The sequence below is a fragment of the Chinchilla lanigera genome, unplaced genomic scaffold, assembly GCF_000276665.1.
Source record: "Chinchilla lanigera isolate Chin_1 unplaced genomic scaffold, ChiLan1.0 scaffold00074, whole genome shotgun sequence".
NCBI classification, from domain to species: Eukaryota; Metazoa; Chordata; class Mammalia; order Rodentia; family Chinchillidae; genus Chinchilla; species Chinchilla lanigera.
This window is the reverse complement of record NW_004955475.1, coordinates 3,241,789-3,264,797: the sequence shown is the minus strand read 5'-3', so window position 1 is coordinate 3,264,797 and position 23,009 is coordinate 3,241,789. Positions and strand designations below refer to the sequence as shown.

At 36.4% G+C, this 23,009-nt stretch overlaps 1 protein-coding gene and 1 long non-coding RNA gene across 2 annotated transcripts; one reads left to right on the top strand and one right to left on the bottom strand.

Annotated features, from left to right (window-relative positions):
* Positions 1-1,211: 1,211 nt before the first annotated feature.
* On the bottom strand, positions 1,212-4,589 carry Ubqln2 (ubiquilin 2). Its single transcript, XM_005401542.2, has one exon. The coding sequence runs from the start codon at positions 4,293-4,295 to the stop codon at positions 2,418-2,420; it is 1,878 nt and encodes a 625-aa protein (XP_005401599.2). The 5' UTR covers positions 4,296-4,589; the 3' UTR covers positions 1,212-2,417.
* A 2,618-nt stretch (positions 4,590-7,207) lies between these two features.
* LOC102027741 lies at positions 7,208-10,852 on the top strand. Its single transcript, XR_263607.1, has 3 exons — positions 7,208-7,255; positions 10,083-10,139; positions 10,767-10,852. It is a non-coding gene; the product is annotated as an uncharacterized LOC102027741 (long non-coding RNA).
* The last annotated feature ends 12,157 nt before the right edge of the window (positions 10,853-23,009 follow it).

The following is a 23,009-nucleotide window of genomic DNA, read 5'->3' as shown; positions in this document are numbered from 1 at the left end:
TAAATTTATTATGGCCAACTTCCATCTCAAAGTTCCAACATTATATAGCAGTGAAATAATAAATCATCATTTCCTAAGTTATTCTGAGGAACACCAACAGGCCAAATGCTATTAGGCATGTTTAAAAGAACTTATACATTAAAAAAAAAAAATACTAGCCGATATTTACTGCATGATCAGTCTTCAAGAGGGACTAGAGCATACAGCATTTTGCAAACTTATTTTCCTGTCTCCCAGAAGAATATTTTTCCACAAAACACAATTTAGAATTGCTGCAGCAAACATACTCTTGTTAAAATGAGAAACAACAACAATATATACCTCAGCTCTTTTTATTAGCACTGCTATAGAATGTTCAGTTCCTGTGGTCAGAAACTGCGACAAATTCTGAAAAGAATATATAATTATTACCTATTGATATAATTGCTTACCAGGAAAAATTCAAAAGAATCAAGTATTTCTAAAATTTATAAATTTTGATAAATTGCTAATTTAAAATAATCTATGAAAATAATTCTCTACAGCAAAAATGACCACAATGGCCCACACTAGGAGCTCCCATTACCATGATCATCGTGTTTTCTGTATGTCAGTATTATCTAGCAATATATTTATCATAAATTATACAGGACTTAACTGAAATGCTCTCAAAGGATATAAAATGTGCCAGCATACCATGTTTCTAGAAAGCAATGCAATTCTTAAGTACTCACCCTTATATCAATTTAAAACAATCCCAGCTCAATTCCCAATTTATTTGTCTGGAGAAACCTATTAGCTGTAATGTTCATATGGTAAAATAAATATGTTAGAGTTACCAGAAAAAACAGTAAAAAATCAATATAACAACATCAATATAAGCACTCACTCTAACAGAGAGGAAGCCATATTTGTAATTCAGCAACAGCAGGCTGATACACTAGGTCTACAATATTCAGTGGGCCCAAAGAGAATCCAAACACAGAACAAAGTATGATTCTGTACATTTCAAATGTAGGCAGGAGACAAATACTAGCTAAAAACTGCCTAACCCTTTGGGGAAAATAAGTTAGGATACCTAAATCTACATATCAAAATAATTTAAGATAAGGCAAATTTTTAAAAATAAAAGCATAAAAGGGAAAATAGGGTAAGATTTATATAATCTTGGGGCATGATAACCCATCTAAACATGATACTCAGACCAGAAGGCAAAAAGAAAAAGATTTATCCATTTTTAATTTTTTTTATTTTTTTAAACATTTTAATGCATTTTTCCCTGTGCACAAGAGAAATAACTGAGAAAATCAAAAGATACACTTTTTTTATACATAGCAGTTAAAAGTAATGCAAACATCACATGACACTTTCATTTAAAGTTACATTTCCAATTACAAATCAAAATGCATATTAGGGTCTCTTTATGAGAGAAGCTGAGAAGGAAGTCTTAGGTAAAATGCACTTTCTTGGCATTACTACACTGATCCTTCAGGCTGCACAAAGATTAAGGTCTTATACAGTCAACCTGCAAATTTTGACACAATATTACACTGTAAGATTTCTGTACAATTAAATGTATACTTAGAGATACCAGGATAAACATTTCTACTATATTTTAACTTAACTTGCCTAGCCAACATTTTCACTGAGTAATTTATCAAATATGCTGTAAGATTCTACAAAATTGTGAAGACATACCTAGCTCCAGAAATATTTCTTGCATTCTTTCTTATTTTGGGTTTACATATTCTGCTCAGAGATTCTACTGCAATACTTCTAGATGTACAGTTCCATTTGTGCTTACTGTACTGTGTACAAATATAGCAAAACAATCAATGAATGGTACAAATCTTACAGCATTTTGCTAGTTAAAATACATGCCAAAATCACAATAAGCAATATTGTACCACAAATTAGAGAGCTTCAAATAATTTGCTTCTGTTTTTAGTATCTTCATTCTACATTAAATTACTATCATAGGCTAATGTTTAAAATGCAAATAAATTGGACATCTGTAGCACAAAACTTGTTCACCCAACTGTGAAGGCTGATACCTGTATCCAAAAGTCACGACAAATGCTGAATAAAGAGAAGTGTTTGCATGCAACACCTTTGAGTGAAACAGCATTGATTTCCACCATTCAAAACAGAGAACGAAACCAAAAGATGAAAGGTAGAAAAGGAAAAAAAAAAACAAAGGAGGAGGGGGAAATGCAGGTGGGTAAGGGGGAGGGGAGGTGGAAGGGTGGAGGGAGGGGTGGGAAAGGGCAGAAAAAAAGGAAGAGGGACTGCAATTTAAAATTCACCATTATTAGGCATATAACTAGACAGATTTAAAATAATTAAAATGAAAGTAAAGCACAATTTTGTGTGTGTTTAAAGATTTAAGAGCCATTATCAAAAATAAGATACATTTTTTTCAAGGTACAGAAATGTAATTACGATGGCTGGGAGCCCAGCAGCCTCTCAATGGCTGCATTGATGTCGCCTCCTGTTGCTATTAGGGCCTGCAAGTTTGCTTCACGGTTTAAGAACCCCATGGCGTTGAGCTGTTCCAGTTGCTGCTGAAATCTGACTTCTGGATTCGGCAGCTGTGGAGGATTTGCTCCCGCCAGAGCCTGCACCATCTGCTGAATGAACTGCTGGTTGGGTCCAGATTCCGATGTTGGACTTGTGGTTTCACTGGGTGCAGAGCTGGACACAGTGGGTGCAGTGGAGCCACCAGAGCCTGTAGAGCCGGTAGGGCCTGCAGGGCCAGTGGGTCCTATGGGCCCAATGGGGCCTATTGGAGTAAAAGGGACTATAGGGCCTATAGGGCCTATGGGAGTGACCGGGCCTACAGGGCCTATAGCGGTTCCCAGCACCCCCACACCCACACCTGGAGTGAAGCTGGGAATCAGGCCAGGTGCTTCAGTGGCTAAAGTCTGTAGCCCCTGCTGGATCTGCATTAAAGCCTGCATCGCTCTTGGGTTTGACATGGCTGATAGTGTGTCTGGATTCTGCATCTGCTGCAAGAAAGCCGGGAGCTGTGGACGCATCTGCTCCTGCAGCTGAGGATTTGCAGTAAACAGCGGGCTATTCAGCATCATCTGTGCAGCCAAATCTGGATTCTGGCTTAGAGACTGCATCATGCTTCTCATGTAGGGTGCAGAGAGCATATTCTGAATCAACTGGGGGTTCTCAGTTATCTGTTGCAGCAGGCTCTGCATTCCTGGGGTACTGAAGATGCTAGCGACATAACTAGCTGCAGCCACAGTGTTTCCAGTAGCATTATTGGAGCTGCTGCCAGAACCACTGCCACTGCTTGTGGTGGTGCTGGTGGTGGCAGAATTCTGGGTAGCTGGCGGTGGGGCCCATGGATTGGGCAACGGATCCCGATTTTCTGTGCGGGAAGGCTGAGTACCTTCCCCAGAGGAGGAACTGCTCCCCACTGAGGCAAATGGATTACCCCCAAACTGCTCTTGGGCAGCATTCAGCATGGGTTCTTGAATGTCAGTGTACATGCGCCTTAGAGCATTGTAGCCACCTGGGATGCTTTCGAGATTGCTGAGAGCTAGGTCTTGATTTCTCATCATCTCTTGCATCATGGCTGGATTCCTGGCGATTTCAAGAGTCTGCCTCATTATATCTGGGTTGTTGAGCAGGTGACTGATTTCTGGGTTTCTCTGAATCAATTGTTGCATCTGTGGATTGGCCATAATGAGCTGCCTCATCAGATCAGGATTGGAAAGCATGCTCTGAACAAAGGGATTTTCCATGATTTGGATCATCATCTCAGGGCTGGCCATGAGCTGCTGCTGCATCTGGTTCTGGAGCTCAGAGAAATTGCTGGAGCTCAAACCCAGGCTGCTAAGGCCTGCGAGTCCTCCCAGGCTCCCCAACCCAAATGGGTTGCTATTTGTGGAAATAGGTGTGGAGTTACTCCTGGGAGTAGATGCCGTGGTAGTATTAGTTCCCGCGGCACTGCTAGGCTGTGTGGTAGACTGGCCCTGAGGTCTGTTCTGGCTTTTGATGACCAGGTGAACAGTCAGTCCATCATGGATGCCATGCTGGAGCAAGGTATCTTGATCTTTTAAGATCTTTCCGGCAAAAATCAGCACTAGCTGATCGGTTTGAGATTTGAAGCGTTTGGAAATCGCTTCCTTAAACTGCTGGACTGAGCTGTTCTCAGGCACCGCGAACTCCTCTTTCTCTTTGGGGGTCTTCACAGTGACTTTGATGATTTTGGGCTCAGCCGGGGCAGTGGCCGAAGCTTGGGCCGCAGCAGGGCCGCGGGAGGGGCGCGGGGGGCCGCTGCTCTCGCCATTCTCAGCCATGGCGGCCGCGGTGACGCAGGCGGGCAGGGAAGCCGCGAGCGAGCGAAAGACAGCGAGGGAAGGAAGGAGGCGCCGCAGCTGGGGACTGGGCCTGGCCGGGCGAGGAACGCGGAGCACGGTACCTCTGTGATGAAGGCTGCGGTTCCCCGGTCCTCCGGTGGCGAGAGGGTTCAGCGTAGGCCTGGCGCCGAGGTCCTGGCGATCAGAGCTCTGGGCCTCCTCCGCCGCTGCCTTGTGATCAGACCGCGCGCACTCCCAGCAACTCCTGCTCTGCCCGCTCCTCCCCGCCCTTTCCCCACCCCCAGTTCCGCGCTCGCCTCCCCGCCCAGCTCTGCTGACGCGTCGCCAGGCCTTGATTGATAGATTTGACTCTGTCAAAATTAAAAACTTCTGCATGGGGGTAGGGGTGGGAGTGGAGATAGCGGGAGAGGGAGAGGGGAAACAAAGAGAGAGAAGGGAAGGGACTAGATTAGGAGACCAGAGAAATAAAACGGGAGAAAAGAGGCGAGGCAGGGTGGGAGGGAGGAAACCAGGGAGGAGGGAAAGCGAATCAGCTTCTGTAAAGGACACTGAAAGACAAATGGAGAATATATGCTAGCAATCTGCAAGGCAGATTGAAAGACTGAACGCCTGAATCGAACTGATATCATGTAAAAGAGGAAAAACGAATAATAAAGAACTCTGACAAAGCAAAAAGGAAGGAGGGAATTTCCCATCCCAAGTGAGGGGAGGAAAGAAGACCGGGAGGGAGCATACATTTTACAAAAGAAGTGCAAACCCCGATTGGTATATAAAACAGTGCTTCAAATCTGATACTCAAAGAAATTCAAATAAAACCAGTGAGATTCTACTATCCGCTAATCATACTGGCAAAGAGAAAATTACTGATAAGCCCCGTTGATAAGGAGCTGAGAAAATGCACTCTCATGCTAGTTGAAGTGTGCGTTGTTACAATCACAGGAATATGATATTTAAAATATTTAAAAATACATCATTGGGTAAGGATGCAAAAATATATGTTTATAAAATTTACACACACAGTATACTATTGAAATAATATTTAAACGTGTGTTTACATATCAAACATACTAGACTATTACCATACAATAAAATGCTATGCACTATGTTTAACAATAGGTGGTTAATTGATGAGATATAAAGTATCTGTAAAAGAATACACGATGTACACTGTAATTCCAAAGGAATCATAGAGTATTTTCACTTTTGACTTTATGTAATTGTGCACAACTAGAAACTATACAGGCATGTACTTTTCAGTGTAAAAATACAATTTTAAAAGTAATTTTTGAGCAACTTATATATGTACACTGTATGTGTTTGTGTAAAAATATCTGGAAAGCTATGCAGCAGTGTGATAATGGTGGTTGCCAGTGCCTGCTGAAATTGTAAATAATTCTTATTTTCTGTTTTTATAAGACTGTTAATTACCTGGTGACTTTGTAAAGTGTGCACTACATTATAAATTTTAAAAATAAGGACTGTATTTTGGGAGGAGATTACAGGTAGAAATTGAAAGTCACACAATCGTGGTGGCACACATTAATATGTTTAACTACTTTTATTACACATTAAGAATGGGAAAGATGTAGCAGCATTGATAAAGAGAATGTGAATAATAAAGGAAATATTTCAAATTTATGTATATATTTCTAGCATTGATTTAGACCAACAAAAAATCATTTTCCTCTCTCAAATTAAACAGCATATCAAAATCATTAGATTACAAATGCCTCAATACATCTCAACATAAAAAAGCACTTAATAAATCAAGAGAGTAATATATGAATATATAGTATGATTAATATGATTATATAATACAGAGGCAAAAACTGAACTTGTTTTAAATATATTAATACAGGTAGGTAGAAAAAATGTAATTAGCACATGCAAAACAGCATTCTGTGGTGTTTATAGAAGCATGAATATATACGTGAAATATTCTATTAGAAATATACTAGAGGGCCTGGGATGTACCTAGATGGCGCAGCACTTGCCTAGAATGTGGGAGGCCCTAGGTTCAATTCCCATGAAAAAGAAAGAAGGAGAGAGAGAGACAGAGGAGAAGAGAAGGGCAGGAAAGGGAAGGCGAGGGGAGAGAAAAGAAAATTGTAAAATGACAGAATAAGATATAAAATTTGTACATGAGAAAGAGGAAATAGGTACAACTGGACATAAATCTGTAAAAATGTACTTTTACCTTTAAAACTGAAAAACATGCCAAATATTAGTAAATTAATTCTAAGTGGTGGGAATTCCTACTCACATTTGTTACAATGTTGTTGAATTTTTGTACTTTTAATTTTTTCAAAAAATAAAAATTAAGAAAACGTCAAGTAGATATTTAAAAAAAGAGGGAAAAAAACCCAACCACCTGAAAATTAAAATAACTTTTGAGACAAGTGCAAACCGAAATTCTTATTAGAATGAATTCACAAAAATAATGAGAAAATGTATATCAATAACTACCACAAGACTTTATGTGGTCTGAGGAACTTACTAAGAATAAAGATTTCTAACTGTTATCCAAAGCTTACAGAAATAAGTAGTGCACAAGAACCTGCATTCTTTTTAAGATCAAATATAATAATACTTGATTTATGGGGTATTATGTGGATGAATGAAGAATGAGATTTATACCCTCAAAGAGTTAAATACTAAACAAAAAAGAGTGAAAATAAATGAATTAGACACTCAAATAGTGAAGAAAGAAGAAGAAATAAAAGCAGGGGAATGAGGTGTTAGACACAAAATAATTAAGCCAAATACTACTAAACAAACAAGAAAAGTAAAATTTGTTAAATAAACCTAAAATATTTTTGTAATAACTAATTCAAATAGATAAACCATTATAATCTCAGTGATTCTCTTTGTTTCCCTCACCAAAGTACACAGGAAGGAGCAAAAGTACATTTACCCTTTGGCCTTTTCTGGAGTTTTCTGTAAGTACATGTATTTGAATTCGATTCCTTTATCTTACATGTCATGTAATTTTTTGACATTTTGTTGAAAACACAGTGTAAAATTATATCTTATTTATCATGAAATAGATTAATATTCCAGCAGTTGAATTTACAGTCATTCAGTAGTGAGAAGTACAGCATTAATGAGCTGAAACACAAGGAAATAGCAATGAGACAAATACATAAAAACTATAATTGTGAGTATATTTAATCACAGATGAAAGGAATATTTCTGCAAATTATTAGGAAATAATTTGTGCCAATTATTAGGATATAATTTGGGTGAATAACAAAGAAAAACTATTGGCTAGCACTTTTCTTGGAGGATACACATGGTAAAATTTTAATTACAAATAGAAAACCTTAGTAAATCATGTAAGAGACATGTACAAAAATGAACAAGAAATTAATCAGCTATATTGTTCGAGGTTGTAGTAGACCTTATGCTTTTACCTCTGCTCTTTACTAAATATCACTGAAGTGACAATGATGCGTGAAAAGCAATAAACCCCTAATAACGCTGGAAAAGTAGAGAGAATGTCATCAATGAATTTTCATGTGAAATACCAAAATAAATTGTAGATGAAAAGTGAAATCATAAAACTTTCAAAACACATTAAAGCAAATCATTAAATAATCTCATTACTTGGACACAATTTCTAAAACAACAAAGAAAAACTATAAATGGAAATATTAATAGATTTCATTAAATAAGAATTTAACTCTAAATTTGATCCTTCAAGTACCATAAAAGAGTTGAGCGTCTATATGTGAAAGACACAATAAAATTAAAATTAAGTTAGAGTCACCTTAAAAATCAGTGACAACATATGAGCTCTCTCTATCACATGTACACATTTCTCAATAATCAGTGTAAAAAAAAATCAATATTCCAAGGGGAAAAGAGCTATTAATGACCATCTTACAAAATTAAGAAAAAATTCTCAAGGAAAGCAGGAAGGAAAGAGGGAGGAAGGGAGAATGGGGAGAAAGAAGGAAGGAAGGAAGGAGAGAAGAAAGCAAAGAAAGGATATTTTACCTTTTTGAAATAAAAAAAAACAAAATATATCCCATCTATAAAATAAAAAATATCAATATAATATCTAATTTTGACATGATCAGTCCAGAATGCCTGATTGCTAACAGTAAGCATTAAATCATTATTATTATTATTATTATTATTATTTATCAGGATGTGCTAGGCATTAAGTTTATGGAGGAATTATATCTTTTCAACTTGCTAATAAACCCTAAAAGTGTGGTAAAACATGCACACAATTTTTACTAAGCAATTCCACTTTCAGGAATTTACCCTGAGAAAGTAATTTCTATTGCTGAGGTCTTGAGGTGACTGCATAAATTAAATAGTGTGCTATCCTCCTTTAGCATTAGCTGAGGATCCTAAGGGAAATTTTATGATTGTTCCTCATTCCTGTTGATGCACAAAGGCACAAATAATATAGTTAGGATTGGAAGAATAGTAACATGAACATAGGTTTGACACAAATAAAGTAGGACTACAGTTCCTAGTCTTTGTCATTTATGGCTGCATAACCTTAGAATAGCCTGTTCATTACTTTAAGTTTGGTTTCTTCATCAGCAAAGTGAAACTAATATGCATACTTTTCAAGCCTGTGGAATGTCCTGGTTTACATCTGGATGTTTTCAAGAGCTTCCTGTGCTCATACACAGGGCTTGTGGAAGAGGGCTGCAAGATAAGGGTGCTATGCTCTTAGGATGTGAGGGCTGCTCTGAGGAAACAGATCACTGGTGGCATGACCTAGGAGATTGTATCTCCCTCCCAGAACCCTCCCTTCTCTCTGTTTCTTGCTCTTCATAATGTGAACAGCTTTCCTCTTTTTACATTTTTTCCTGGGCCATTTCTGTATTTAAGTCTGCTAAACATGGACTGAAACTTCTGAAACAGGAGCCAAAATAAACTGCTTGTCCTTTCCATTGTGAGTGCTGGGTATTGTATCCCAACAGTGAGAAAGTGACTAAGTCTTGATTATAGTCAGTTAAGTACACTAGAGAGACAATAATTGCTTTCCTGCAAACTCCTCTACGTAAATAAACCAAATGAAATGTGTTTACCCTTGGTCAATTACATTATCAATGGAAAAAACAAAAATATCAAAACATCAAAAAATTATGAAATATAAGCTCAGATATAGACTATTTGGTACATGTATATTTTGTTCTGGAGATAAACTTTCAAATTATGTATTGTCCCTTTTTTAAAACTTGACACTCAATGCAATAAATTTGTCTTTTCATTTGGTTTTATAAAAAAAAAAAAAACAACGCACAAGTGTGTCAGTCTTTCTTCAATGCCCAGAAATTCTAGAGTTATATGCTCATTTTAAATTCTATGCTGGCAACTTACGGATTGGCTGTGGCATCCTGAAACTAAAACATGGCAAATTTCCCATTCATATCCAGATTTTCAAGTTTCTTTTTCATATCTAGATGATCTGGTACACTGGGCTCATACCTGAGGGGTAATAATTTGACTGGAACTGAATAATGACTGCATCCTTAAATAAGATATGTACTCTGATTTATCAGTCTCTACCAGGGCCACTTCACTTATTTTCCTATTTAACTGGCCCTAACCATTGGCCCTAACTATTTCCTGAAGCCCTGGGGTGATCTGGAAAAGACCAAGAAAAATGGGATACATCCAGGATGGAATATTCACTTTCGGTGGAATATGAATATGTCTGTATTGAGGCAAACACTCTGTATCATAATGATGACGATGATGAAGATGTTGATGATGGTTTTCCCTGCCTTTTTTCATCAGACTGGTATGACTTTGAAGGAGTTCCAACTGAAAACTGGGGCTTGGGAAAAATAAGAGGTGAGAAAGAAAGTTTACTTCACCATGTTATGTTGTAGAATAGAATTTTATATTATAAATTATGGCATAAATTTCTCTCATGAATGACTTTCAAAAGAATTTAGAACTGAATTCCTTCAAGATTTATAAAATCAATAGACAATTGCAATGAAAATGGAAAGTAAGAGGGAAAATGTTCACTTATGATCAAAAGTATGTGATATGGAGGACTAGACATGGAAAAGAAAAGCAGGAGAACAGACATTTCATGAAAAGGTAAAAATGAGTAGAGCAACTGCTACCCTCAATTAAATTCTGACCAATAAAGTACAAAAATGTTTCATAAATGAGAAGTATCAGAAGTGAGAGGTTGTCATTGCAGACGTCATCAAGGCCTAATATCTTTAATGATTGCTATGGCTTGTTTCTAGATGTCCCTCAAAGCCTCATGCAGTCAGGCTTTCTTGGAGGAAGCTAAATCTAGAGTGCATGATGCTGGGATTATGGGTTGTATGATCAGCTCACTGATTGGTTTGGCATCGCTCTAATCCCAGCAGCCTATGTAAAGTACAAAAAGGCAGAAAGACACTGTTAAGGTCCATTGTTGCTTTTGCTGTGTTATGCTACCATGGACTGTTTCTTCTACAGGATGCCCCTGTGCCAAACTATGCTACCTTGGAACCGGCCAAGTACGGACTGAAACTTCTACAAATTGTGAGCCAAATAAACCTTACCTCCTTTCTTTCGGTGATTGGTACTTTGTTTCAGCAATGAGAGAAAAGTAATGACGACAATGATGAAATAGTGGTCAAAGGGGATTTTTTAGTCATTGGAGAACCTCGAGTTGAGAGTGTGGCTCAGTGGTAGAGTTGCTGAATATCATGCACAAGTCTCAGGATATAATCACCAACATCATGAAAAACAATGTTCTGTGACTGATGCAAATAATTACTTAAAGCTGATGTTCAGTTTCTGGGACAAACCTATAAAGCCATTAACTTCCAGCATAGTTAGAAGTCAGCATTAGCTATATTATATTAACTGGAAATGTGTGACTACAGGAAAATTTTTATAAGAAGTCTTATAAGTTGCAAACAGAATAACAACAGAAATACATTTGACAACATTTGGAGGAGGTACATCTTTTACATGCATTGCATGTAAATTCTATTGCTAGGGTCAGTGGAAAAAGCTATAAAAAATAAAGTATTTGTGAATTCCCAAAGAAAGCAAAAAATAAATTAAGGGAGTAGATTGTAGGGTAAAGCTCTTAAGGATGACTGCTTTCAGAAAGCAATTTGACATAGGAGGTAAATAAGAAGGCTGGTATTTATTTTTAATGTCTTTGATTTGGCATATGCAGATGATACGTCTTGGTAAATTATAATGTTGAAATCCAAATTTATCTATTGAAAATACCCAGCTACAAATCTAAGGAGAATGCAATGTTTATAGTAAAAGTCTTTTGGATTGTAGGTGGTAGAGGGTAAAACAGAAACTAGGACTAAGAAAGTTGAAACTTGTGTTGAGACATGTGGAAGTGATAGCAGTATTATCTAAAGCAGTAATCTTCAAGCCTGAATTAGTCTAAGCAAATTCTTTCAAACTGTAGAAGAATAAAATACTTTAAAAATGAACCAATTTCTAGATATGTGACTTCCACATATCTTCTTTTCTAAAACTAAATTACTAAAAAATATCCTGGGAGTCAGTGTACCCCCATTTAGAAAAGACTGTGCTTGCTTTACAAAATAAAACCATACTTTTTTAAAATTAAGATTATGGGTACAATTTAGATATAGACAATGATCACACTGATCATAGGGAATTTGTATCATTACATCATATTATAAGAATATACACAATGATCACACTGATCATAGGGAATTTGTATCATTACATCATATATCTTGATTTGTTTTTTTTTTTCCCATTCTCAGGCCCTCCCTTCAATCCCTCTTTCTCTCCTTATTTACAATGTTTTATTTCCCTTTTATCCTTCTTGTCTCATGTTCTTTTTCTTTTCTCTTCCTTCTTTTCCTTCTCTCTAGCTCCTCTTTCCTTTTAAACAATTTCTTCCTATTTCACAATATCTATTATACATTTTGGATTTTATTTACACTTTCAATTTCTCATACAAGAAAGACAAAGTGATATTTACGTGTCTTATTTATTTTACTTAAGAATATGGTCTCAAGCTGAATCCACTTAGCTAGAAATATCTCAGATTTATCTTTCTTTATGCAGAGTACTACTCCACTGTACAAAACAATCACTTCCTATTTATGCATTCATTAGTTGATGAGTATTTGGCCTGTTTCCAAGACTTAGCTATTACAAATTGTACTGCTATAAACATGGATGTGCATGTATCACTGTGGCATAATTCTTTTAATTCTTTTAGGAAGATATCAACAAAGGGAATAGGTCAGTCAATAGGGACTTCTAGTTCTAGTTTTTAGGGTATCTCCACACTGATTTCCACAGTGGTTATACCAGTCTATATTCCCACCATCAGTAGAGATGTGTTCCTTTTCCCCCACATCCCACATCCTTGCCAGCATTTGTTATTGGTTGATTTCTTGGTAATAGCCTTTCTTTCTGGTGGGAGATGGAATCTCATGATTGTTGTAACTTTCATCTCTCAAATGACAGGTGCTACGCATCATCTTCGTATGTATTTATTTGCAATTTGTACACCTTCATGTGAGAAGTTGTATTCCCATGACATGCTATTTTTTGGATTGGGTCTTTAAATTGGGGGCGTGTCTGATTTTTTGAACTTTTATATGTTCTAGAGATTAGTCTTTCACCTTAAATTTTTCCCACTCTATGTGTTATCTTTTTACTGTTATTGATTTTTTGCTATACAACACTTTTAATAAGATGAGAGATCCCAGTGGTTGATTCTTTGTAGTGTTTCCCATGCAGTGAATATTTTATTCATGAAGTCTTTGCCTACACCTATATATTTAAGAGTTCTACCTATTGTCTTCTCCAGCAGATTTAGTATTTCTATTTTAATATTTAGATCCTCAACCAACTTTTATTTTTGTTTAGTGCATGATGATAGACATGGGTCTAGTCTTAGTCTTTGACATGTAGAGTGCCAGTTTTTCCACTACCATTTATTAAAGAGGCTATCTTTCTTCCAGGCCCATTTTGTCAAAGACAAGGTGGCTGAGTGTGCTGAAAGTTGTGTCTGCATATTCTATTCTGTTCCATTGATCCTCAGGGTTTTTTTTTTTTTGCCAATATCATGCTGGTTTTATCACAGTAGTTTCATAGTATAATTTTAACACAGGGATTGTGATGCCTCCTGCCTTGCCTTTGTTGCCCAGAATTGCTTTTGTTATTCTAGGTCACTTCTGATTCCAAATGAATTTTAGAAATATTTTCTCTAGTTCAGTGAAGTATGTTGATGGTATTTTGATCAGGATTGAATTAAACTTGCATGACATTTTTGGGACAATGGCCATTTGCACGATGTTGATTCTTCCTATCCATGAGCAAGGGCTATCTTTCCATTTTTGTATATCCTCTTCTATCTCCATTTTTAGAGTACTATAATTTTCAATATATAGATCCTTTACTTCCTTTGTTAGATGGATTCCTAAGTATTTCATTTTTTTGGATGCTATTGTAAAAGGGGATATTTTTCCCATTTCTCTCTCAGCAAGTTTGTTATTTGTGTAGAGTAATGTTACTGTTTTGGAGGGTTGACTTTGTATCTAACTATGTGACTGAATTCTGTATGAAATCGAGAAGTGTTTTAGTAGAGTTTTAGGGATCTTCTATGTAGAGTATCATGGCATCTGCAAATAATCATAATTTACCTCTTCATTCACTATCTTTATTCATTTTGTTTTTTTCTCTCATCTAATTGTTCTGGCTAATGATTCCAAAAGTATATTGAACAGGAGTGGTAATAGTAGCCGTTCTTCTCTTGATTATAGAGTGAAAGTTTTCAGTGTTTGGTTTTTAATATTTTTATTTTATGGAAAAATAGTAAAACAAAATTTCAAAACAAAATAATAGGAAAATAACAATCATTAATACAATGAGTATAGTTATCTTCAAAGTAGGTGCTCAGAATACAAGATATAGGCATAAAAATCTTTCCAACTATTAGCACAAAATTTTCAATGAGCTAAAACCACTGAGTAGTATAACTATCTTGTATTTTTTTCCCTTTTTCTTTGTTCCTTTCTCCTTTCCTTCATCCTAGTAATTTTTTGCTTTGGAACAATTTCTTCCTATTTGACAATATCTATTATATATTTTGGACCTTATTTACTTTTTCAATTTCTCACATGAGGAGGAAAATATGATGTTTACACATGTATGTCTGATTGATTTCATTTTTGGGTATGGTCACAAAATGCATCCACTTACCTATAAACCTCTCAAGTTTATCTTTTTTATGGTTGAGTAGAACTTCATTGTCTAAATAGACCACATTCTTTTATCCATTCCTCAGCTGATGGACATTTGTGTTGTTTCCAAGGTTTAACTCTTACAAATTGTGCTGCTACCAACATGGATGCACATATATCTCTGTGGTATGATGTTTTTAATTCTTCTGAGAGGATAACCAGAAGAAAAAAGCTGAGTCAAATGGGACCTCTAATCCTAGTGTTCTGAGGAATCTCCGTACTGATTTCCATAGTGGTTGCACCATTTTGCACTCCTTCTAACAGTAGAGAGGGTTCCTTTTTCCCTACTGCCCCTTCAGCATTTGTTATTGGTTGGTTTCTTGATGATAGCTATTCTTTCTGGGGTGAAATGGAATCTCAGTGTTGTCTTCATTTCCATTTTTTAATGACCAATGATGTTGAACATTTATTTCATATATTGATTTGCTATTTGGATTTTATCATCTGAGAAGTGCATATTCATCTCAGATGCCCATTTTTGGATTGTGTCTTTGAAGTTCAAGATCCTGATTTTTAAATATTCTTTATATGCTCTAGATATAAGTTTTTTGTCTAAGGTACAATTGACTAATTTTTTTCCATTCTGGGAGTTGTCTTTTCACTCTTCTTGGTGATTTATTTTGATGTGCAAAAGCAACTCAACAACATGAGATCTGAGATGTGAATTCTTTGCAGTATTTCCCATGCAGTCTGGGTTTTGTTCATGAACTCTCTGATAACACCTTTGTTTTGAAGATTTCTAATTAATTTAATTTTTTTGTTTTAATATTTAGATCTTTGATTGATTTTGACTTTAGTTTAGTGAATGTTGATAAACATGGGTCTAGTTTTAGTCTTTAGCATGGGGAAAGCTAGTTTTCCTGGACCATTTATGGACAAGGCTTTCTTCCACTGAACATGTTTGACCTCTTTGTTAAAGATGAGGTGGTTAAGTGGTTGTAGTTGTGTTTGCACCTTATAATCTGTTCCACTGATCCTTGGGTCTGGTTTTTCTTTGCCAGGACCATGGTATTTTTTCACAGTAGCTTAGTAGTATAATTTGAAGTCAGGGATTGTGATGCTCCCTGACTTGCCTGTTTTGCCCAGCACTGTTTTGGCTAATCTAGGCCTCTTCTGTTTCCAAATGAATTTTAGGACTGTTTCCCTAATTCTGTGAGATATGCAAAATATATTTTCATAGAGATTGCAGTAAATCTGTGTAACTATTGTGGAAGTATGTGAATTTTCTCTGCACTGGTTCTTCCTCTTCATGAGCAAGTAATATGTTTCCATTTCTGCTATCCTCTTTGATGTACTTTTTCAGAGAACTGTACTTTTCAGTGTACAGATCTTTTACTTCTTTTGTTAGATTGATTCCTAAGTATCTCATTTGTTTGAATGCTATTATGGATAGTGTGGTTTCCCTAATTTCTCTCTCAGTGAGTCTGTTGTTTATGTAGAGAAATGCTATTGATTTTTGAGTGCTGACATTGTATCCAGCTACATTGCTAAATTTGGTTATTAAATTGACAAGTCTTTTCATGGAGTTTTTTGGGTCTTCAATGTAGAGTATCATGTCACCTGCAAATAATGATAATAAGACTTGTTTCTTTCCTGTCCTTATTCCTTTTGTTTCTTTCTCTTATCTAATTGTTCTGGCTAATATTTCCAGAACTATATTAAATAGAGTGGTGATAGTGGACATCCTTATCTTGTTCCTAATTTTAGAGTGAAAGCTTCCAATTTTTGACCATTTAGCATGATGTTGGCTTATGGTTTGCATTGATGACTTTTGTCAGATTGAGATAAAGAGGATCTATTCCAATTTTCCTTAGAATATCATGAATGTGTCTTAATCTTTCTCAAAAGCTTTTGCTTCTATTGAGATGATCATGTGATTTTTGTCTTTGGCTCTTTTCATATGATGTATTACGTTTATTGATTTTCACATATTAAATTGTCCCTGCATCTGTAGGGTGAATCCTACTTGGTTATGGTGAATCATCTTCTCACTGGTTTCCTGCATTCAGTTTGAAATTACATTATTGAGGATTTTTGTGATTATGTCCATCAGGGTGATTGGCCTACTGGTCTCATTTTTTTTGTTTGTGTCCTTATCTGATTGGTATCAAGGTAATGCTCATTTGCAGGAATGAATTTGGGGATATGTTGTTTCCCTTTCAATTTCATTAAAGTTGAAGTGTAATGGCATTATATCTTCCCTAAATTTCTTGCAGAATTCAGCTTTGAGTCTATCAGGACTTGGGTTTCTCTTTGTTGGTAAGTTTAAATCACGTTTTTCATTTCATTGTCTGATATTAAATTATTTAGCATATTTGTATTTTCTTGATTCAAGTTTGATAATACATATGTATCTAGGAATCTATCCATTTGTTCTGTGTTCTCCATCCTATTAGAGGAAAGTTTCTTGAGGTAGATATCAAGAACCTACTGGATTTCTACAAGATCTATTTTATTTTTGATACCCGGAATAGAACTCTGGACCTTGTGCTTGCCAGGCAGGCAGTTATGCCACTGAGCTATATCCCAGGCTCTCTACAAGATCTATTGTGATTTTATCCTTTTCATTTCTAATTGCAGGATTTTGTGTCATTTTTTTCCTCTTTTTGAGAAGGTTTCCTAAGTAAGGGCTTATTAATTTTATGTAGTCTCTCAAAGAACCAGCTCTTCAGTTCACTGATACTTTGTATTGTTTCCTTAGTCTCAATTTCATTAATTTCTGGTCTTGTCTTTATAATTTCCTCCCTTGTATGATGTTTGTGCTTGGCTTGTTCTTCTTTCTGTAGAAGTTTGAAGATCAACATTAGGTTCATTATTTGCATTCCTTCTGTCTTTCTGATATGAGAATGCACCACTATACTATTCCCTTGTAGAATTGCTTTTATTGCTTCCCATATGTTGCAGTCTAGTTTTAGTCTTCAGCAATATCAGCTGAATATCAGCAATATCAGTTTATTGTAGGTACTGTTCAATCTCATTTTTAATTTCATCTGTGGCCCATTCTTTGGTCAGTAGGGCATTATTAATTTCCATGTACTTGTGGAGTTTTTGTGGTTTCTTTTGCCATTGTTTTTCAATTTACTTGAAAATTATGTGACAGTTTCCTATTGTCACATAATATGTATGATATAATTTTAATTTCTTTCCATTTACTTAATCTTGTTTTATGCATGAGTATATAGTTTGTTTTGGGAATGACACATACACAGCTGGGCAAAATATGTATTCTGATATTGTTGCATGGATCAATCTGTAGACATCTAAGTCCATTTGTTCACAGATTTGGTTCCATTCTGATATTTCTTTGTTGAATTTTTGTCTGATTGATCTATCTATTTGTAGCAGTTGAGTACTAATATCCCCTATCAAAATTGTGTTAGCATTCATTTGATTTTTTATGTTCATTTACAAATGTTTTGTTTGGTACATATATATTTATGATTGTTATCTCTTCATCTTGCAGTTTTCCCTTAATAACTAGGTAGTGACCTTCTGTCCTTTTCATCAGTCTTGGTTTGAAGTTCCCTTCGGCTGCAATTATAATAGCTACCCCTGCTTTTTCCAGGTAGTGTATGATTTTCTTTTAACTTTATGTATGTTAACTGTATGCAGAATATTGTTGGATCTTGTTTATTGATCCAATCTGCCAGTCTATTTCTTTTGATTAGTGAATTGAGACCACTTACATTGAAGGTTACAACTGATGTGTATTGACATATCCTTGTCATTTTATTTTTCTGTTGTTATTTCCCTATCTTTCCCCTGTTTTTATTTCCTGTCTTACTTTCTGGACTTTCTGTTGGTGTTTTTCAGATTTTAGTTTTCTTTATGTCTTTCTAAAAACATTTGACATATATTTCTGGTTTGGTAATCATGAATTTCTTCAGTTGTTCTTTGTTATGGACATATCTTGTTGCTCCACTGATTTTGAAAAATAGTTTTTCATTGTACAGAAATCTTGGTTGAAAGTTGTTTTCTTCTGTCTCCCTGGACAGTGCAGTTGGTGAGAGGAGTCTCAGTTTGTGCTCCTTCTTCATCCATTGTTCCAAGATAGCATGGCTGATGAGAGGAGTGTGAGCTTGCACTCTTCCTTTACTCCATCATCCTATGATGTAATAGTTTGTGATAACAGTATGGTACAGCTGGTAAGAGGATTCTGAGTTGGTGCTCCTCCTTTCTTCCATCAACTGGAATGGCACAACTGGAATGGTGAGAGTGGTAAGAGTTTGGCTCCTCCTTCCTTCCATCAGCTCAGGATGGTGGGTTGGATTGCAAGGGGCCATAACCATCACCATAATCCAGTACCAAAGGAATACCCCTTAAATTAAATAGATAACAACTCCTCAGTCTCAATATATTAGAAAGATAAGATATAGGGTTTGACATAAAAATGAAGAACCATATATATCTAGAAGACATCCAGAGGAACAGACACCTCCTGGGAAATGCTCTACACAAGTGATAAGGCTATTTAGCATAATAAATCTAAAAGCATCAACACAGAAAACAACATAAAATAGAAAATAGGAAATGACAAGATGAAGAAACAAAATGAAATCCCAAATGCCCAGTCCATTCAGAACAAGTCCAGAACACAAAGAGACAGAGGAAATCAGAAACCAACAAATGGAACACTCTGAAATGATAGCAGCAGAAGTGAAAAAAGCAAATGAAAGAGGCTAGACAAGAACAATCAACATAAATGGTCTCAAATCACCAATCAAAAGAAACAGAATGGCAAAATGGATCAAGAATAAAGATCCAATAATATGCAACATTCAAGAGGCACATTTAACCCCCCAAAAATTTCATAGACTAAAAGTCAAAGGATGGAAAACACTTCTGCATGCCACAGGAATCCAGAAAAAAGCACAGGTAGCTATTCTATTTGCGCACAATGCAAACTTTAAGCCAAAGCTGATCAAAAAAGACAAGGAAGGTCATCACATGCTTGTCAATGAAAAACTCCAAGAAGGAGACATAATAAGCATAAATATTTATGTACCAAAAAGGTGCACTCAACTACATAAAGCAAATATTAACAGACATCAAAAAGCAAATAAGCACTAAAACAATTACAGTGGAGGACTGTTGGGAGAGGCTGAAGCTGGAAATTGGTCACATGTGTGGGGGCAAGAAAAGACCAAAGTTCCTAAAGCAGTCAAGCTACCTCAGTCCTGAGAAAAAATCTTGCCTGAGACAATTCCAGTCATTAGTCACTAGGCAACCCTATATAAGTGATACAAACTTTGTAAAGAGTACAAATAAAGGGCCAGGAATATAGCTCAGTGCCACAAGAACCTGCCTGGCAAGCACAAGGTCCTCAGTTCAATTCCCGGTACCAAAAAAAAAAAAAATTAAAAATAAGGTAACCTTCTCACAAAAAGTAAAAAGTTTAAAAAATAACACCCCTACAGTGCTTTTGCAGTTCTTCTTCTCTAATCAGGAAAGAGGGCTCCACCTGACCTCAGTTTTCCTCTCTTGTCTATTTTTCTAAATACCCTTGCCATTTTCCCCCAGGACCTTCAAGAGCTGTGCAGGTCACTGCAAATTGGCAAATGAATAGGAACTGAACCTGGTAAGGATAATTGCTGGGTCTCAGGATGCTTCTCAAATTTGCACGCAACTGCGAGAAAAAAGTGCATTGATATGTCAATATTCAACACAGAAGTGCTGTATTGGCAAGTATCTGGTGTAAAAATTGGGGCATGGAGATCTACTGAACTTAAAATTTATAAAAGAAATGGGACTCAAAGAAGCAACAAGGAAAAAGGTTTATTCACTGACTAGTAGTTAAAGATGGAGCAAACAGAGTCTCAAGAACCACAGATGTATATAGATGTATATAGATGAATACAGAAATGTTTGTTGTATTCTTAGTTCCTTTACTTTATTTTTAAGACCACCACAAAGTATTTGACTAGCATATTATTTTAAGATCAAATCCTGAGCATGAAAACGGGGGCAGAACAAAGGTACCACCAATATAATTTAAACCCTCTAGCTTTGCTCAATCAGATAAAAAAGAAAACTCTTCTAAATTATGCATGGGTGGCTTGGAGTGGCATGGTACCCCCAAGAGGATGGACAGAGGCTGGTTGTAGGGGAGGTACCATGCCCCAGTTCTAAGCAGACTCAGCCAGGATTTTCCAGCTTTGCATGCATCTGCAGGCTGGATCCAGCTGAAACTACTGGAGTGCCACCAGCTACAGGCCTGGAAGCCTGGAACCAAATAGGCAGGATATGACTGCAGCATGTCCTGATTCTCACCACAGCATGCACCGTGTGCATTTCTGGCACTGAAAATTTACATAGCACAAAGCCTGCACTCAGAAAGCCACAAGCAATGAGGTACCAGTGACCAGAATGGCACCCATAACTAGTTTACTCAGTGCCTGGGGTCAACCAGAAGCAGCCATGGTTGCAGAGGCAGTGACCACCACATCTTCAGGGGAGAGGGAAGCACAGACGATTGAGTCCTTTTTCCTACAATAAGACAGGTCAATGAGCCACTGCCAGCAGCTTGCCCAGCCTCAAAGCAATGAAGCAGAAGCTACAGCCAGAGAGAGGAGCCCAAACACAAAGGAAAATTCAAGGTTATGATTCAGTTTACTTAAAACACTTCTCAAAGCCTCACAGAATCCTGTATCTCTTAACTGGTCATTATTCCCTTGGCAAAAATTTTAAAAATATGAATAAAAAAGGGCAGCAAAAGATTTTGGGTTTTCTGATGTATATTGGGTTGAAAAATAGAAATTAATTACTTAAAGGAACAGATTTTAAAGGGCTTTTAGACACAAGTGTGGATGGCCTCTGATTATGGCAGCTACAGGTTCACAGTAACTAAGGTGCTGGATTGCTGACTTAGAGGAATGCAAAAGGCCATTCCTCCTCACAGGGAATAGAGCCTCCTAGGGAACAGAGCCCTACAGGGAATAAAGCCTCATGGGGAACAGAGCCGTTTTCTCTCTCTCTATTGCATTTGGCACAATAAAGAGGCCTTTATGTTTCTCCCTCAAGGTGATTGATTTAAAACAACTGTCTTCATCCTCAAGATAGAAAAAAGTTTTGACTTTATTTCAAAAAATCAAAGTTCCTAAGATTTACAATAATGGGGATATTTTAAAAAGGTTACTTTAAAAGGACATAATTCCCATAAATGAAAACTTTGCCCCTTATCTCAAAAAATGTATATCTTAGTGTTAACTTTGGTCTTTTAGAGTTACAGTCAAAAATTTCCTTACTTTAGATTATACAGTGAATAAAACTGTCTTCCTTTAATTACAATCTTCTTAGCATTGTACATAGAATAGGCTGCTGATTTTAAAAGTTTTTTTAAAAACTCTTGTTGTTCTCTTGATTCTTAATAAGTTTGATTCTTAATAACTTAATAAGTTTCCTGTTTTGCATTCCTAAATTTAATTGCTATAGCAAAGCTTTGGTATTTTACAAACAGATAATAGTTTAGAGTGTAATCTGAGAGCACTGGGGTTTAAATAGCTCCTTGATTTTGACATCCCATTTAAGTGGTGGCAGGCATGGTGGTGGCCTTCAATGTTTTGCAAAGTATGACAACCTTTTCACGATTGGGTCACCTTATCCAGCAAAGTTATATTATAACTCAAACTGTTTCAGATGATCTCTAACATATTGTCAGACTTTACTTGGAAATATTGAATGGCTTTGCCCAGCTCAGCATACACATACTGGAGTCCATTGGCAGCCTTGGGGACCTTTTCAATGACTTTGGTCATGAGTTATAAACTCTTATTGTTCCTTTTTCCTCCATTCAACAACAGTGGTAATGATAATTTTCATCCTTTTGGCAATATAAATTAGCTAACTTCTCTGGTGTTATTGTCAGTATCCTTCAGACAAATTAAGACAAGTTGATGATGTTTTCAAATATGGGTCATCTTAGGCTAAGGGAGGCTGTGTGACAGGTTCCTCTTCCAACATATAGGATACAGGTTTCTTACTGTATGATCAAAATTCAGTTTCAAAAACAAAAGTGGAATATTTCCTTACAAAACTCATACCTCATAATAGACTTCACTTGGCAATATATACTATTAACTTTAAAAATTCTACAAAAGATGGCAGTACAGTGGCAGAAAGACAATTCAATCAGGTAACAGAAAAAAGGGTAGGAAGAGTATTTTGGAGAGATATCCATACTGGACAATGGAAGGGACCCAGTCTGCTACTAATTTGGGGTCAGAGATATGCTTGTGTTTTGTTAGCACATGTTGTCTGGCTCTATCATGCACCCAGATCTGAAGAAGAAGACAAACAAGGATGAGGCTAGATCTGACCTGGGGCCAGCCAAAGGAATTGATCCAGAATGCCCAGGAGATGGTAACCAAAATGGGAATCAAAGATCTGAGTAGATAATAGAGTATGTGAAGATAACTAAGCTAAAAATTACTATTGTTCTTAAGACAGAATAAAATAT

Excerpts from the sequence above, each read along its gene's own strand:
- Ubqln2 (XM_005401542.2), bottom strand. The coding sequence starts at position 4,295 with ATGGCTGAGAATGGCGAGAGCAGCGGCCCCCCGCGCCCCTCCCGCGGC.